The sequence below is a fragment of the Mus caroli genome, chromosome 6 (assembly GCF_900094665.2).
Source record: "Mus caroli chromosome 6, CAROLI_EIJ_v1.1, whole genome shotgun sequence".
In the NCBI taxonomy this organism is placed as follows: domain Eukaryota; kingdom Metazoa; phylum Chordata; class Mammalia; order Rodentia; family Muridae; genus Mus; species Mus caroli.
Window position 1 is genome coordinate 19,116,102 of NC_034575.1, and position 19,799 is coordinate 19,135,900.

General features: G+C 38.1%; 1 protein-coding gene across 1 annotated transcript; it reads right to left on the reverse strand.

The window, feature by feature from the left end:
- Nucleotides 1-1,714: 1,714 nt before the first annotated feature.
- Tas2r16 (taste 2 receptor member 16) lies at nt 1,715-2,614 on the reverse strand. The gene has a single exon (XM_021164051.1). The coding sequence runs from the start codon at nt 2,612-2,614 to the stop codon at nt 1,715-1,717; it is 900 nt and encodes a 299-aa protein (XP_021019710.1).
- Between the last annotated feature and the right edge of the window lie 17,185 nt (nt 2,615-19,799).

Genomic DNA, 19,799 nt, shown 5'->3' on the forward strand with positions numbered 1-19,799 from the left:
CCGCTCAGCATTACCAATATACCATTTTTCCATCCCACCTTCAGCTGTAGCTGAGCCAGTGTAGCCTGGTAGATATCCACATTGCATGGAACACATCCTTCTTCAAGTGGGGCAGCATTTTTTTTTCTTTCTTTCCTATGCAGCATCAGGGATACTGCTGAGAAAAACTGAATGGAAGTTTTGGAAGTAATCTTTTAGGCTTTACTTACATTCATGCTCTCAGCATCAAATATGGACTCAACATGGAAAATATGTCAGAGTGACACACTCAAGAGAAAAAGAATATCCATTTCTTTCCAGGCACCAAAATTTGCTTTCACAACCGGCCATGAATTACCCATAACCATGTCTTCTCTTCATTGGATGGTTTGCTTTCAGGAGTAGAATCAGTCTTCTGAAGGAAGAGCCAGAGGTTCGGTTCACCAACTATGTCCACCATGTATAAAAGTTGGAAAATTGTGTTCCCTACCTTGTCACTAGAACACAGAAAGAGATATGACTGTGTTTAGCAGAAATACATTGAAAGTGTCTGGGATAGATTAAGAAATAAGTATTCAGGGTTAGTTATTAATGAGATATTTGATTGTTAGAGAATCAGGCAAACAAAGAGATGAAGAGAAAATATGTAATGGAGAGGTAAGAGCAGACCCCTTTGCCTAAAGGCAAAGATCTGAAACTTGTTAGGGGAAGTTTAAAGCAATGCATATTGAACAATGATGTCTTATGGGTGATTTCAAAATGGATTTTTCTGTGGCTCCTATAGTCTTACCCAACTGGGCAAAATTGTTACAAGCATAGAACAATAAGGTACAGAAAATGTAGTTTGACATCACTCCTGTGTTGTTAAGATGGATACTTGATTCTCTTGTGTTATATAGGGTAATAAATAAACAAATTAAATGAAGTAGTTACAAGTTAATATAGCAAATGTTACAGAATGGTTGCTCTAAGTTATAGCACAATTAAATCAAGAATCAAGGCAATGACTGTTGTCAGTTTTTGCCCACTGAAATCATTGATATTTAGGGATATCATGGATGAGACCAGAGTGGGTAAATGATATTCTGGGGAAGAATACAATGTCTTGGTCAATGAAATAAAGAAGAGTTAACTTTCTACTAGACTTATAAAGGAACAAAGGGCCAGTGTTTGGAGAGAGGCAAGGTTGTGTGTGTGTGTGTGTGTGTGTGTGTGTGTGTGTGTGTATGTACATGTGTGTGTGCGTGTACATGTGTGTGAATCACTGCATAAAAGTCCAAAAGCAGCAGAATAGGATGTAGGCAATGGTAAGACATTTTCCTTCTTAAACTCAAGGTAGGAAGAGGGAATTAATGGCTTAATATGGTGAACATTAAGTGAGCAGACAATAAATCCCTGACAGGAAGGGGGATTTATATGAATTTGTGAGGCAATCAACCACTGTGAGAATGATTTTGACTGTAATATATAGAACACCCCATGTTTAATATTACAGTGGTGGCAAAAGCTAAGCAGAGTTGGTGTGATCATGAGAAAAATCAAAACCAACCTGGGGACTATGGATAGGACAGGAAGAGAATGGGTCAGAATACAGGGAAGACTGGTGATGATGTATGGATGCAGCCATCTGTGGATGTGAAAAGGAATGAAGTTTGTGTTCAAGTTTGCATTACACTATAGGGACTGTGCCAATGCAAAGTCTCCTTACCCCAGAGGCTTAACTGTGTTTCCTGCCTCAGGAAGGCTCTGGGCTCCAGAACTGCAGCTTCAGTGCCTTTTTCAATGCAGGGTTGCTCATCATCAGTGAAGTGAAGTGAATACAGACTAAACCATAGATGACAGCTTCGCAGACCCAGAACCAAGATTTCTTATCAAACACAGTGCCAATAAAGGAGATGACTATAGTCAGAAAATAGGATGTGAAGAAGGTGAAGAAGGTAGCAAGAGACTTCAGAACAGTGAACTGAGCTTTCAGGCTGGAGTTGCTGCTGCTGTAGTGTTTCATCTGCACCCAGTGCTGGACCAATGAGACTGTGAGTAAGATGATAGAAGCCAGGAACACGAGGAAAGGAATACCAAAGCCGATCATTTTTAAAGGATTAGAAAAATACCATTCAAATTGTTGTAGTCTTAGAATCAAAGAATTGTTCTTGGGTAAATTATCTAGGGTGACTAATTCCATCTGGATGTGATATTTAACAACAGAAGGAATGATTGACAAACAAGAAGCTATCAGAGCACCCAGTATCAACCAGAGAACCAGTTTCAAGATTTTCATCCTCAGCCAGAGGAAGATGGGGTGAGTGAAGGAAGAGACCTTGACACAGTAGAGGACAGCAAGCCAACTGGTTAACCAGAATGTCAAAATGTTCATGAACTCCCAGACGACTGATACCTTCCAAAACAAAAGGACAGGCCTAGAATAAGTACCAAAGTTGTATAGCATTGATGTCCACTGTAGACAGAAATGTGAGATGCCCAGGCTGATGAGAATCATTTCCACCGGTGACAGTCTTTGAAAGTGCATCCACTCTCTGAACAGCACTGCAACCGTTGTGCAACTTTGCACAATTATTACTAAGGACTCAAGCACATACATGATGATAGAGAAGATGGTGACTTGGGTTGGCACCATGCTTCCACTCTGAAGTCTCTTCCTAGACAAAGACTCAGCAGCTCTATACCACTTTCCAAATATGAAACGTACATATGTTCTTAGCACTCTCAGTATAAGAGGCCACTTCTTTGCAGATGCAAATCCTCCCTACACACATTTGGCATAGACATTTCCCTATCTATAACATTTGTCTGTGCTTTGCTTGTTAGGTCAAATTCACACAGGGTACAAGCAAATCTCATTAGGGTGTGGATTCTTGATCTTAAGATCATTTGATCATTTTCATAAAGAGAAATCCATCATATATGCATGTTGTTTTTTCTTCTACACCTCTTTATCTGCTCAAGGTGCTGTTTGGGTATCTCTCCATCTTTTTAAAATAATATCTCTAAAAATATTCAAATTTAAAATTTGAGCACTAGAAAAGATGAATCCTTTACTGTGCATTAATGCCCTGGGCAATGTTTCCATTCTGTCAAATGACATACTGATGCCAGTCTCAGAATCCCTTTTCCCAAGCATTTCAACAGTTGGGCCTGTGAGCACTGCAACAGAATTGTTAGAGGAAATAAAAAAGGTAACGGAAGTCTTTGCTTGGAAATGCCACCATCCTTCCTAAAGCTCAGGTCTGCTGGCCCCACCTGTTGAAGTTCAATCTCAAAAGTGTGTGCTGAATCATCCAACTCAGAGATGACAAGTTGCATCAAAAACACTGCATAGTCTTTCTTGGCCTCCCAATGGAGACGAAGTATTGTTTGCTTCTCTACTATTCTTTTGCTAATTCCAATGCCTTTACTAAATACTTTCCAATGTTTTGGAACTTGTTCTTGTATCATTAATATTTGCTTCTGTTTCTCCTCCCATGGCTAAGTTCTTATGTCACTTAACCCGGATGAATTGGAAGAAAACCAACTCACCAAGAGTAAAGCATGAGACTTCTAAAGGACTAAGGCATTCTTCTGCAAATATGCAAGAAGGCTAGAGAAGAAATACATTTTCTCTTGTCATGGGGCCCGCTTTAAATAAGCACCAACTATTTAATTAGCGGTTGCAAAAGTGACAGGCAGATTCTAGTCATTGATAGATAGTGAGAGAATCAAAGTGGAAGCTGTTGACTCTATAAATTCTAAGCCTGGATGGACATTTAATTATTCAAGGTTAGGAAGGCAGGAATAACCTAACATGAAATGTTCAATTGTTAAGCATAAATCTTCAAGATCTACTGAACTCAGTGGTGCAAAGAAAATAGTATATAATTTTTAAAATTCTAACTACACATAGGATTATAATTAGAAAATGTCTGCTTTGGAGTTTTAGTAAAAATGCAGAAAAGTAGGGAATGAAATAATGAAACAATAGCTTATAATTAAGGAATTGATTGATTGAAGTGTGGGCTCTGCACACAATGGGACAGGGAGATAAAATGTGAAACGTCTTTAGAGAAATGTACAATGGCAGCAATGACATTTGCTTTGTAGTATACTGCTCTGTGAAGCACGCTCCTTCCTACATACAGTGACCTTACAAATACTGCGATGTTTCAAGCCTCTGTCTCAGGAACTGTTCAATTACAATATCATGTCACAGCCCTCAGGACTGATAATTGCTACAAGAGTTTTATGGGAACAGAATTTCTGTTCAAGTTGCTGTTTCTAGCTAGCCTACAGCTGAAGAGACACCTGACGCTGTCCTCCCTCACAGGGCATTCTTTCTGTGGTCATGGAAAGTAAATGCCCTCAGTATTCCTTTTGGAAGAATTTAACTGAGATGCCCAAAGCAAGTTAGGGTTAGAACTTCACAGACTGCTTCTTCTGTGGTCTGGCTGTATCTCTTCACATAGCACTATAGTGGGGTCTGCCCTCCTCCACCCTCCTTTAGCAGGCACCTATATCTCTTTTCCATGTCCCTGAAAATTGTTGCCTATTAGCCAGTGGTGACAAGTTGACAGGGCCCAGCTTTCTGCATAGATCTTTCCATCCATGTGGCATCCTCAATTATTAAAAAAAAAAATACCACCCCCTCAAACCCCCAAACCCCACAAAACAAAACAGAAAAGTCCAAAACATTCTGCTATGTGTGTGTGCTCCTATGTCTGTGTGTATAACATGCTAACATGCATGCTACAACATAGTTGTAGAGAGGTCAGAGGACAACTTATGGGAATCAGGATTCTCTCTTTTCACCATAGGGCTCTTAGGAGACAAATTTAGTTTGCCAGTTTGGTGGCTGGTGCCTCTGGCCATTGAGCTTTCCAGCCTTCTGAAGTCTATGGATTGGAGTGTAGGATCTGTAGGCTGCTTGCTCATTCCAATATTCTTTCTCCTTAGGTAGAGCAAAGGTCCATTAGCTTGTTTCCTAGATGCTTATTTTCTTTCTTCAGGGAAAATATAATATTCACAGTTAAATCTTTTGTATCTGTCACACCTGCTTCCCAAGGGAATAACCTAGTATCATCTAAAACTACCAATTGCTCCTACTTGTAAGTTTGGTATAAAAAACTTGCTCAGCTGTGGCTTTTACTATTGTCAAACTAGACAAATGCAGTTCTTGGCACTAATCTTTTTATTATTGAAAACTGATTTTGTTCATATGATATATTCTGATTATAGTTTCACCTCGCTTTACTCCTCTAAGATCTTCCACACCTCCCCACTAACCAACTCCACACCTTTTCTTGCTCTCTTGCCCGCTCTGTTTCATTAGAAAATTAATTTTTTACATACACACACACACACATATATATATGTATAAATATATGCTTGTGTGCATATTTACTTTGTAAAGTATTGAAATGGAAAAATTAAGAAGAACCTTCAATTAACCGAAGGCAAACAGTAATAACCAATGCCCTCTCTCACAAAAACATACTTTTTAATATTCTAATCTCAGAAACAAAATACAGTTTTGATAATATTAACCAAAACTGTTGGAAACGATTGTATAACAGAAAGCTGTATACACTTCTGGAAAAAATGTAAATTAATTGTGCTGCATTGAAAAACAATTTGTTCCTAGTGATAAGACATTACTTATTAGGTGTATGTTATAGAGAAACTCTTACGTATTGATGACAGAGGAGATGTTTACAAGTCTCTTTCAGAAATTCTCATAATACCTATGGACTAGAGACTGCATAAACGGCCAGCAGCTGAGTAAAAGACAACATTTGGCACGTTATATGATGCTATAAAGCCACACGGGCTTTTATTTGCCTTCCTCCAAGCTGCTTACGACACTTGATTCTTGGTGGGAGAGCCTCTTACTGGAGAGGTTTTAAATTCCAGACTTAGTTTAATATCTCCTTTGCATATTGAGTCTGGGCAGGAAAATCAATTGTGGGCATAGAGTCCTGAGAGAAGCCTGTCGAGATGTTCTATGGGAATATTCCTCTTTGACAGAAATGCACAGTCCCTTCTTTTCACCCTGCATTATTCTAAATTACATGTGATGCTGAGGAGAGCTACAGCCCTGAAGGGAAATCAGAGGAAGCACACACATACACATGGAAGGACACAGAAGCTCATATTGTTGCAAGATGTTTAATAACTTTGGCTTGAACTAACTCTGAAATACTATTTTGCGTGCAGAGTTTATCCCTGTAGTTTAAACCACTGAGAAGCTTGGGACTGTGGGCTAATGTCAAGCAGAAAAATAGAGGGTAAGAGAGAAATATAGTATTTTGGTTGCTGAGTCAAGAGACCCACACACACTGATTTTATGCAGCACTTAAGGAAACTTCAAAGCACTATAAAACAGACCTGATTGTTAGCTGCAGCAGTGAATGCCATAGCTCTCCAATAGACTAAGTGTAAACAGATATGTTATATGAATAAGATGATAATCCTATTTCATTCAAACAAGAAATTAGCACAGATGCCAAAATAATATGGGTACCCAAATTGTTAGTTATTTTTTTAATGGAGAAACTTGTATCCTGCTACATTTCATTGAAATAAATGCACTGAAACCAGATGAAAGAAACAATGTTCATAAATTCGCGCACACACACACACACACGTGTGTGTGTATACATATATATGTATATATATACACACTATATATATGTGTATATATATGTATATATATATGTGTGTGTATATATATATGTATATATAAGTGTGTGTGTATATATATATGTATATATATGTATATATATATATATATATATATATATATATGAACATATATGACATTGTGGTGAGCATGATTCCCAAGATCTTCATTGATACAACTGTGCATTACCAATGAATACTTTGAACAGTGGAACCAAAAAACATGATCCTCCCCGAAGCTGACCTAGAGCATGACACTAGTTGGCCTATACTGTTGTGATAAGACACAACCCTTCAAAATGTCTACATCCTAATGCACTGACATGTGAATATGTTATGTGTTGTGGCGAAATGGACTTTTGCAGACATGAACTGCAACATAATTGATTTGTCATTTGGTGGTTTGTTATGGCAGCAGTAGGAAACCAATGTAAGAATCTGGTGGCCAAACTGCACAATTACTTAGCTTTTAATTTGTAGATATTTATACTTAATAACATTTGTGGAGGTTTTTGTAATTTAAACTTGTATTTTTATTTCTTTTTAAATTATTTTTTATTTTCCTTTATTCTTTTTTTTTTTTTTTTTTTTTTTTTTTTTTTTTTTTTAGCTGTCCAGTCATTATTCCCCTCCTGGTCTACCTTCTGACTGATCTTCATCTCATACCTCCTCTCCCCACCCCTTAGCTAGCCCCCTGTCTTGAAAAGGATGCTCCCACACCCCAACCCTCAACCCACTAGACCTACCCACGCTCTGGGGCCTCAAGTGTCTCTATGGCTAGGTGCATCTTCTCTCACTGAGGCCAGTTCAGTTATCAGTTACACTAGCAATAAAAATTCATCTTTTTCATGTGGACTTCCAAAAAGCTTGCCACTGAAAATAATATGTAGTAGTAACTGAAAGGCAAGGAGGCCCAGTCGAGCATCATGGGATCACTTCCATGCTCTTCCTCATTTTGCTTGTCACTTGCATGGTCCAAAATGAGTCACGTTTTATTTGCTCTCTGTCTCATTCTTCAAAGAAAAATCCAGAGCACTAATATGTTTAGAGTCCAACATATTGAGTGGATGCATTCCTCTGACTCCAGGAGCAGATACACAGTCAACTGGAAAATTGAAAATTATAGAAAATACAAGAACTAGAATTTAATACTAACATTACACCTTTCCATGGACCTTGATAAAGTTCAGACTAAGGGAAGTGAAGGCTTGCTCCTATCATCAATAATGAAACAACCACATTGAGGTTATGCACTTCTCATTGGCAGAAACTAACTTTATGAAATGAAAATACCAGAGATTCAACTTTCAAATGTTTTCTGCAGAAGATTGTGTTCTAGGTTTAACCAGAGGTTTTATATAAGCAATTTAGTTGCAAATGAAGATAGTACTCTCTTCTCTTGTCTCAATTGCAACAATGCAAACAAAAACCGTTTGGTAAACCATACCCTAAATAACAAGTGAGAAAATGTCTTGCTTGAAGATCAACTGTATTGATTGTAATTGTCATCACTTATACACTTAGCAATTATTTATTACGATTCTACTTCAGGCTGTCACAATGGAGGCCTAGGGAGAAAGAAGTCTGTACACACTAAGTATGAGATGTCTACTTTAGACATCATTTTAGAGCAATGTGTACATAGTTGGATACAAATATCAAGAGTTTAAGGGTAAAGTCTGGTTTTCTGGATAAAGTTAAGATGGCTAAGCACTTATGTATGTTACATAAAATTGGAAGTTTCATAACATCACCTAAAGAATGAGTGTGCACATAAGCTCTGAGGACTAAGCACAGGATACTCTAGATTTTAGCAGTCTCATTGAGGAGGAACTGGCAAGAGAGTCCAGAAAAAGAAATAGCAGCAAGGCCAACATGAGAAAGTTTCAGAGAAGTCATAGTTATCAGCCATAGCCAAGGTGGCTGATACATGCACTCAAGAAGTCACTGGAAGTTAACCATTACATTTTAGGAACATAGTTAGTTTATTGGAAAGCATGCATTACAGGCTGAAAGTCCTCTTAAAGTTTGCATGTTGGAGTCCATTCAGAATGCAACTGACTGCATTTGTAGATAGGCTGTTTGGAAATAATGTTAAGTTATAATGAATCAATTAGATTAAGCCCTGACTCAATGACTAATGTCCTCACTAGAAGAGAAAATCTGGACACAGAGAGACACCGATAGTGAGACAAGATACCAGAAAACAGTTATGAGGGAGAAGAACATTTGGAAAATGCCATTCTATTCCTACTTTATCCCATACTCCCAGCTCTCAGAACTATGAAGGAATAAAGACCTGTTGTTTAATCCACACAATCTCTGGCACTTTGTGCTGTCAGTCCTAACAAACTAAAACAACATGTTAAAACTGCCTTAGAAGAGTAATGAAAAGCATAATAGTCATACTGGAAGTCCTACCAGAAAACACTTGAGGAGAGGAAGTGGGAACAGCCACAAGGAAACAGGTGGAATTACTTCCTGAAGGGGGAAGCCATTATCTAAATGTACAAATAAAAGTAGTTTTGTATAAAATGAGGATAATCTAGATCTGAAAGAGAGAAGAGGGGAAGAGAGGCTCAGAGTACACACACGCAGACAGAGAGAGACAGAGAGGCAGACAGAGACAGAGAGACAGAGACAGAGAGACAGAGAGAAAATGAGCGTTAAAGGTCAAGTGAAAGGACAGAACTACTTTGAGTAGTTTATAATAAATAAGGCCCTGGTCTTGCATTTGAGGAGACCAACTGAGCAGTAAAAAGAAGATTTGAAGATTTGATGGCCAACAAAACAGAGACTAGGGATATTTAAATGTGTAACCAATGAACAACTGTAAAGTAATGACCCTGATTGGATTTTTTTTAAGTAAAACTATTTTTCATTTTTTCTTTTATTGGATATTTTCTTTATTTATATTTCAAATGTCTCCCCTTCTGAAACCCCCCATCCCATCCAACCTCCTCCTGCCCCTTTGAGATTGCTCCCCAATGCACCCATTCACTCCTGCCTTCCTGCCCTGGCATTCCACCCCAATGGGATATCGAATCTCCTCAGGCCCAAGGGTTGCTCTTCCCACTGTTGTCCAATAAGGCCATCCTCTGCCACATATGCAGTTGGAGCTATGGGTCCCTCCATGTGTACTCTTTGGTTGGTGGTCCAGTCCCCGGGAGCTCCGGGGGATCTGACTAGTTGGCACTGTTGCTCCCCCCATGGAGTGGCAAACCCCTTTAGTTTCTTCAGTCCTTTCTCTAACTCCTCCACTGGGAACCCCCGAGCTCAGTCCAATAGTTGGCTGCAATCATCCTCCTCTGTTTTTGTCAGACTCAGGGAAAGCCTCTCAGGAGACAGATATTTTAGGTTTCTGTCAGCAAGCACTTCTTGGCATCCGCAATAGTGTTTGGGTTTGGTATCTGTATATGGGATGGATCCCCAGGTGGGGCAGTCTCTGGATGGTCTTTACTTCAGTCTCTGCTCAGCACTTTGCCCCCATATTTGCCCCTGTAAGTATTTTGCTCCCCCTCCTAAGAAGGATTGAAGCATCCACACCTTAGTCTTCCTTCTCCTTGAGCTTCATATGATCTGTGAATTGTATCTTGGGTATTCTGAGCTTTTGGGCTAATATCCACTTATCAGTGAGTGTATACCATGTGTGTTCATTTGTGATTGGGTTACCTCACTCAGGATGATATTTCCTAGGTCCATCCATGTGCCTAAAAATTTCATGAATTCATTGTTTTTAAAAGCTGAGTTGTATTCCATTGTGTAAGTGTACAACATTTTCTGTATCCATACCTCTGTTGAGAGACACCTGGGTTCTTTCCAGATTCTGGCTATTATAAATAAGGCTGCTATGAACATAGTGGAGCATGAATCCTTTTATGTTGGAGCATATTTTGGGTATATACCCAGTAGTGGTATAGCTGGGTCCTCAGGTAGTCCTATGTCTAGAGTGGTTGTACCAGCTTATGATCCCACCAACAGTGGAGGAGTATTCCTCTTTCTCCACATCCTCGCCAGCATCTGTTGTCATCTGAGTTTTTGAGCTTAGCCATTCTGAATGGTGTGAGGTAGAATCTCAAGGTTGTTTTGATTTGTATTTCCCTGATGACTAAGGATGTTGAACATTTCTTTTGGTGCTTCTGAGCCATTCTAGTTTCCTCAGTAGAGAATTCTCTGTTTAGCTCTGTACCCCATTTTTAATAGGGATATTTGGTTCTCTGGAGTCTAACTTCTTGAGTCTTTTGTATATGTTGGATATTAGCACTTTATCGGATGTAGGATTGGTAAAGATCTTTACCCAATTTGTTGGTTGCCATTTTGTCCGGTTGACAGTGTCCTTTGCCTTACAGAAGCGTTGGAATTTTGAGTTCCCATTTGTTAATTCTTGATCTTAGAGCATAAGCTATTGGTGTTCAGAAAACTTTACCCTGTTCCCATGTGTTCAAGGCTCTTCCCCACTTTCTCTTCTATTAGATTCAGTGTGTCTGGTTTTGTGTGGTGGTCCTTGATCCATTTGGACTTGAGCTTTGTACAGGGAGATAATAATGAATCAATTTGTATTCTTCTACATGTTGACTGCCAGTTGAACAAGCACCATTTTTTGAAAATGCTGTCTTTTTTCCATTGGATGGTTTCAGCTCCTTTGTCAAAGTTCAAGTGACCATAGGTGTGTGGGTTCATTTCTGGGTTTTCAATTCTATCCCACTGATGTACCTGCCTGTCTCCGTACCAATACTATGTAGTTTGTTTTTAATCACTATTGCTCTGTAATGCAGCTTGAGGTCAGGGATGGTGATTTCCCCAGAAATTCTTTTATTGTTGAGAATAGCTTTTGCTATCCTGGGTTTTTTGTTATTCCAAATGAATTTGAGAATTGCTTTTCCCATGTCTATGAGGAATTGAGTTGGAATTTTGATGGAGATTATATTAAATCTATAGATTGCTCTTGGCAAGATGGCCATTTTTACTATATTAATCCTGCCAATCCACGAGCATGGGAGATCTCTTAATTCCCAGTCATAGACTCCAGAACAGCTGGGTGCTTGTTCCTGTGGGTTTGATTTGGCAAACACAGCCAAGCACTCAGAGCTTTCAGAGTTGCCCAACAGGTAAACTGTTCCTTATGCTAGAAGGTACTGATGTGTTTATCTTGCAAAACAACACATTCAGTACTAGTATGAACTTATCATAGAGAGGCTGATGACAAAAATCATATCCCAGCAGGACTTAGCTGAGGGCATGTAGGACTTTTTTTTTTCAGGAGAAAACAGATAAAATATAAAAGCAACCACAGAGATTGTCTAGATAAAATAACAAGTAAATTAAATCTGTGGATGCAAAAGATTAATAAAGTTGAATATGTAATAAAAGAAACCTGAAACAAATCTCAGAGTAAATGAAAGCGTAAATATAAAAAGACAGGACAAAGCTGTGGAATGACTCCAAGCATGTAATATATGTGTAATTGAGTTGCTAAAAGAGATCAGAAGATTGGAGAGGCAAAAAAATACTTTAAGGATCTTTTAAAATTTTATGTTCAGTAGGGAAGCAGGTATATAAACTGTGCTGAATTGACAAAAGGATATAATTTAGTATTCTAGGGATCTAGAGATCTTAGGCCTTTAAAAGATATGGCAGGATCCTATGTGCATATTTTCAAGTAAAAGAAGCCGATTTGAAAGACCATGTACTATGTAATTCCAACTGTGTGACATCCTAGGAATGGATAACTACAGAAATGGGGAGCAGTTTTTGTAGTCATCAGGGACTTGGGGGACACAGACCACTGTGTTTGGGGCAGTGAAATGATATGATGCTATATGGATGGATAGATGTTATTATACATTGCCAAAACCCACAAAATGTATAGCACCATTTGAGCCTAATGTAACCTATGGACTTTGGGTTATAAGAGTGACAGGTCAGATTAATCAAGTGTGATGGAGGCTATTGTCAATGGTAGCTGCCTCTCTGAGGGGAGAGGGGAAATATGAACAGTCTAGGTAATTTCTATTCAACTTCACTGCAAGTCTAAAACTGTTCTAAGTAATTAAAATGTGTTCATTCATTTTATGTGTTCCTGTGATATGAATATGTATGTGCATGTGTATACACATCCCTTGGTATGTACATTTATATGTATGTATATGGGCATCAAAGGTCAATATTGTGTGTCTTTTTCAATTGCTTTTCCTTTGACTCTTTGAGATTAGGATCTCTTTACTGGACATGGAAGTAGTTGATTTGCTTAGAATGTTGAGCCAGTGGGATGCAGAGGTTATCTTCTTTCTGTACCACTCCCTCAAATTCCAGGATTTCAGCCATTCACCATTTTACATAACAATTGAAAAAAATTTTTTTTTTATTTTAAGTGTATGGGTGTTTGGGTTGTATGAATTTGTGTGTCTGTAAACCATGTGTGTCTATGGCCAGAAGAGAGTGCTGGATGCCTGAAACTGGAATTATAGTGCTGTGAGCTGTCACATGTGTGCTTGAAGAGAACTTGAGTTTTCTCCAAGAGCAGCAAGTGCCCTTAACCACTAAGTTAACTCCCTAGCCCCTGAACCTGACTTTTAAGTGTGTGGTGGGTATCTGAACTCATGTCTTCATGATTTTGCCCAAACATTACTGAGTAGCTGAATCTGCAGGCCTCAGACATATTTTTGAAATGAGAGTAAGCTGCATTCAGAATACAAAAAAAATTCAGAAATAATTTCCAAATGTCAGTAAAGCTCTAAATCCATGGATGGAGGGGTGGTTCAGTGATGGCACTCTCACGTGCACTCTTCTGTTCTCCCATTGCACTTTCCCATTACACTCTGCCTTTGCACTCTCCTGTTGCACTCTCACATTGCACTCTCAGTTCCAGTGAAGAAGCTGACCTCAGTCCATGCAGGAGGTCCTGGAATCTGGTTTTCTCCTCTCTGAAATACCTCATGTCCCGAATGGGTGTAAGAATATGATGGGAAGTTGATGACACCATTGATAAACTCATTCTGCTGGGAATATGATATTTAAAAAATTGAGTATGATGCAGTGAAAAAGAATATACTAGTATCTAAAAATTGAACAATCTGAAATCCCTTTACCAATAGTTTGGAGCTCCAAATATAAGAGTGTTTTCTTTCTTTGTAAAGATATTATCAGAAAATACACATCTTCAAAATAACAAAAGTGTGATTTTTCAATCAATTAATAAATCCAGGACTTTATAAAAACAGATAAAATACTTTTCTAACTTATGTCTGCATTTAAATACAGTGTTGAACAGTGTTATACTAACAACGAGACAATGAGCAAGAAGAAAGATACAAACTTAAAAAGATTATATTAAGTTAATATATTTTACTATGACTCAGTGTTGCATAAATATAAGTTTACATTGTATTCCTTCTTTTCATATAGATGAATACTTGCATCTTAATCTCTTCTACCTTCCTTTTGTATCATTTAGGAGAAAGATCTTAGGGGCAAATTAATTTAATTATTCTCATACAGATATGATATTGTGACGTTAGTACACCACACAGTGTGGCAGTTTTGATTTCTCTTCCCAGTTTTCCAGGATGTAGCCTGTAGGTTCAGTGTGATTTATTGCTTACTTCTCTGCTTTGTGCTAGATACACAGGAACAAGTGAACTCCACAATAGGAAAGAATAAGATGGCATAGACAGATTAGCTGACCACTGAATGGTTTGTTAAAATGAAGTTTTTATTCCCATGCTAGCATACAGAGGATGTCTGGAGTCCCAGTTAATTTTAGGATGGGATTTCTAAAATGTCTGCAAGAAATGGAACTCTTTAGAATTGTGATAGAGACTGCTGACCTTAGAGATGCTTGGATAATGTTACCACAGAAATGGCTCCACTTCTTCATATCAAACTTATTTCTCACTCACTGTTAATGCTGTGGCAAAGACCTGTCAAGAAGCAACCTAAAGAAATAATTCATTCCAACTAATAGCATGAGGGAATATGTTCCACTGTGGTGAGGAAGGTATGGAGGCAGGTTGGTTGGTCACCTTACCTTTTGCAGGGTTATAAACTCTCGAGATTACCCCTGCTCACCCATTCTTTTAGTGAAGCTCTATTTTCAGATTGTTCCACAACTTGTCAAATAAGCTCACCAGTTGGGACCAAGATATTCAAACACATGAGCCTGTGGAATAAATTTCACTCACACCATACACACACACACACACACACACACACACACACACACACACACACACACACACACGTGATTGTTATTGTGAAAACATGTGATTTCTATCAAATACATTTTTTTTCAAATCAAAGATGATTACATGCTTGCTTTATTCTTTTGCCCTGGTCGATTTTCATTTGTGAAACCAATATATTGACTTTTATCACTTTTATAGCAATTATCTATATCACTCTGTTATTGTATCCATTCCTCTTGCTTTGCTACTAATGTTTACTTGAGAGCAGTTAGCTGGAGGGTTTTGTTTCAGTATTCATCAAGGTTGCCAATGTGAATTCTACCCCACCCCTTTGCTTTCTCTTTCTCTTCTCTCTGCTCTCTCTGAGACCGGGTCTCACTTTGTACCCCACACTGACTTTAAACTAATGATCCTCTTGTCTTCACCTTCCAAGCACTAGAATTAGAGTGGTGTGCCATCACATGAACACACACACACAAATGAGTATTTTATATATTTAACCTAAGTGCACAGAGCTGCAAGTCTCTCCCTTAGTACTATCACTGTATCATCCACATTTTGGCATGCTATATTTTCATCATCATTTCTCTCCAAATATTTTCTAAATTTAGTTTGAGATTTTTGTCTTTGATATATTAGCTATTTAAAAGCCCATTATTGAATTCCCAAAGATTAATGAATCTTCCAGTTTCACTTCTGTTGTTGATTTCTAATTTAATCCCATTGTGATCAGAAATGATTCTTTGTAAAATATTTGTCTTTTAAAAAGCCATGGGGACTTAATTTCTAAAATACAATCTATCGTGGAAAACTCCTGGTTTATTAAAATAAGAAACTATGATGACACCACTGTGTGATGCTGTGTGTGCATATAAAAAGTCTGCGACAGGCTTTTGGTTTGAATTTTTTCCCAAGTAGGGGTACTATATACAGAGGAAGTATAATTTGTAGGAGACGGGTTTTACTAGGAAGAGGTGGACCCTTTGTGATATATTATCCATTGCTCCTTCCTGTGGGTATAAAGCATTTCCAATGATGATGATGATGGTGATGGTGATGATGATGATGATGATGTTTCACGATCACTCATCTATTTCCCTTTATTGAGACCTTTTAAAAATGCACACAGCTTTAAGTTACTCTTTATGTTCCTCTCATCTCACCCTGTAAGACTTTACACAATTCTTATAAGACATATCTAATGCTTTCTGACTGCCTCCTCTTCATCACCTGGAGCTGTCTTCACTGTCCTTAGCTTTTAAATGATAGTATGATGGATACAGTATTTTCCATTGACGGTTGATAGTATTTCTGGTGACAACCCTGCTGGTGGTGCTGACAAAGATCTCCCGTGTGATCATTTGAGGTCTTGCTCCTCTCAAGCCTATCCCTTTGGGTTTATCTTACTTTATGCTTTTGAGTGGGCTGATGTTTGGTATTATGTCCTTCACAAAACTTAGGAAGTTTCCCCCATCGTTAATCATTCTTTTCCTTCTGGACTGCCCATGTAGCTATGGTCTACTCAGGGGTGTTCTATTGGTCTCTTAGGATCTGGGTGTTTTCCTTCAATTTTAATTTTCTTTCTATTCCTCAGACATGGAAACTTTCATTTCTTTGTCTTCAAGTTATTAATATTTTCTCATATCAGCTTTAATCTATATTTGAATAATTTTTATTTTTAAACTTCAAATCTATTTTTCAACTTTAAAAGTTCTTTTATATTCCCTTTTAGGCATTCTATTCCCTTAATGTTTCTAGTTTGTCTACACATTGCTTGTTTGTTTTTACAGCTTTACTGCGTTCTTTAAACACCTAATGTATCTGCCATCAGAACATTTTCAGAACAGTTTGGTTTATTATTTCTACCTGTGACTGTAACATGTTTTTCTATTTCTTTTTTGATAATTTTTTATTTTGGAGGATTATAATTATATTATTTCTCCCTTCCCTTTCCTTCCTCAAAACCCTCTCATAAATACTCTCTTAAATTAAAGTCCTGTTTTCTGTTAATTTTTGTTATATAAAAATGTGTGTGTTCCTAAATATAGGAATACAACATACACACACAGACAGACACAGACACCCATACACATATATGTATATTGAGCATGTGTATATATATATATATATATATATATATATATATATATATATATACATGGCTTGCCATTTTTGATTTCTTTGTATTCGTTTCTAATTTTTATTGACTAAGAAATGGGAAGGAACTGTAGTTCATGAGAGAATCAGGCTCAGCTGAGGTACTGAGAAGACAAAGAGACATTGGGGAGCTCATATTTCTAAAGCAAAAACTAGAAACATTCAAGGTTAGGAGAACTTTGTTGGGCTCTGGTCCTTGGAAGATTCTCAGGGAGCTTCCAAGCATTGTAAGCTGAGAGTATTTTATCCAGATGTTCAAGCAGTAACACTAGACAGTGCTGACTGCTGCCAATGCTGCTGCTGTTAGGTTTCATTGACCCTGATGCCCAAACTCAGGGACTGTAATCCGAGACAACACATGCCTGCCGCTGCCAATGTTACCTACCATGGGGAGCCACTGGATATTGGGCTGCTAGCCTGCTACAATCCTTGCTGGATCCAAGCTGAGTTCCTAGAGCTGTAAGTCTCTTGCTGTTAGTGCTGGTATCTCAAGTCCCTAGTTCTCTGAAAATCACTAGCCTTAATTCATCCAGCTAATAGGTCCATAGACACTTGAGAGCCTGGTATTAGTAACACCAAGGTAACCATCTTTGCTTGCTATATAGTTCCATCTCCACAAAGGAGCAAATACCCACCCAGTCTGGCATTTGTGACATAAACACATTGAAGCAGGAGAGGGAAAAGAGTTTTACACAAAGACCTGCATACACCATCCATTCCATAAAAGGTAGAGCTCCAGTTTAAATTTTTGTTGACTTGCTATCTACACTAGGCTATAAAAAATATTGTTGAACTTAACTATAACTAAAGCCCTCTAAAAGAGGAAGATCTGATGACATACTCATTGCTCCACTTAGTGCCTTGGCTTAGAGGGAACCTTGTAACCCGCAAGCGACAGTCAAGGATTTGAAAGTTGAGCCATCCCCTCCTACTTCATACTATGCAACAAAATGAATTAATTTTGGCCTTAAATATTTGTATTTAAATTTAATGAGTATCCTACTGGATTTTAGAGTATTCCTCAACAACCTATTCTCCGAGGTAATGCACACCATCTGTTAAAATTGTATGGCATTTTTTTTTTTTTTACATCCAATTCCTTTTCCTGGAGCCTCTCGTGTTTAACAGCATAGTGTTCTGTAGTTAGGGAAGCACCAGTCTCCTGTCACTTCTAGAGCCTTCTTTCATGTTCCACATCCCATCTGTTGCAAATATGGATGTCCAAAACAAACAAGTAACCTTACACTTTTAACTTTTGAATGTCCTGGAGCAAACACTTTTCATCTCTGATCTCAAAGCCCAGTTGTGTTAATCCTTCACATCAAACCCTCTATGGTAAATTGCTTATAAAGCCTTCTAAATCTTTTCTTTTCTAAAGTAACTCATGGCTTCTCTGGCTATACACGTTAATAGTGATTATTCTTAATCTGTGCACGAACATTACCATTATAGGAAGCTTAAATTTTCACCCCATTTTAGATTTTATTTACTCTAGCTCTATACCCACTTCATCCTATCTCTCATTCCTTCATTTTTGCCCATGCTGTTTATTATCATTTGCCATCTCACATGGCATTATCTATTCCATCTTCTACTTTCTGTACCAGAATATAGGTAACATGAAGGGAAGGATTTGGCTTTGAGTATCACTTGTACTTACTGTCCACATAAAAGTATCCAGGATAGAAGAAAAATCTGGCAAATATTTTATTGAATTTTGCAAAAGGTACCATCATAATATTAGGTCTATTTATGGATTCTTGAGAGTAATGATTCATTAATACGAGGGGACCTGACATGACAGTGTAGATAGATGATGAGAATCTGTATGTTAAGGGAATGATTAATATAAGGACTGCAATAGGACAGAAAAATAGGGATGTGTTTATGGAAAATTACACCATCTGTGTTAACAAAGCTAAACGTGGCTATTTTTGTGTGCTATGTGTCTAGAGTAGAAGTAAGTAGTTCATTCATTATGTTGTAGAGCAAGATGTTGTTCCGTCAAAGCTAAGTGTTTGTGAAAGTGTCACCCAAGTAACATTTAGTGGTGGTAAGGAAAATGAAAGCACTTGAGGAGAATGTCAGTTGGGCATAATGAATCTGTGATTATGAAATATGATAATAAACAATATGCTGTTGCTTTGAATAAGCCCAAAGATTAAATTTGCACAGGATGTTCTTCTTTCTCTTTCTGTTGTCATGTGCTAAAATAGCACATTTTAAAAAGTTACCTTGGAATGCTACGGTCTGAATAAGGACTGCTATCAGAAAAAGATGTCTGCCCTTTTCTCCCCCACTTATGCAGTCTTATCCTTCACACATCAGGAGTCTGTTTCTGGTACCCCTTCATCTTCCTCATGGCATGTGTTCCTTATCACATTAGCATCCTTCCTGCCCACCCATGACTTCTGTTCACCTACATCTGTATTTCCTCCATCCCCCACACTATTCTTGATTTTTGTTCTAAGCCTAATATCACATGACATAGATCACTTCTTGAAGGACACAAACCTATTTTTATTTTTATTCCCTGTCATTCATATATGTTGACCTACCCTCAATTCCTAAAGTAGCAATAGAGCTTCACTAGTCCTATAAAATAGGTTAGAGGTTAATAATCACACTTCCTTTCGCCCTTTTCTCCATATTGCTCTTAAAAACTGAACTCTCAATAACCCAATCACAAAAGAACACACATGGCCAGCCAGAGGACAGTGGTCCGCCCTGCACGGGAGCGCCATCTTGGATCCGGGACTCCTCCGAACTTAGGAACTTAGTCTGCACAGGTGAGAGTGTGCACCACAGAGG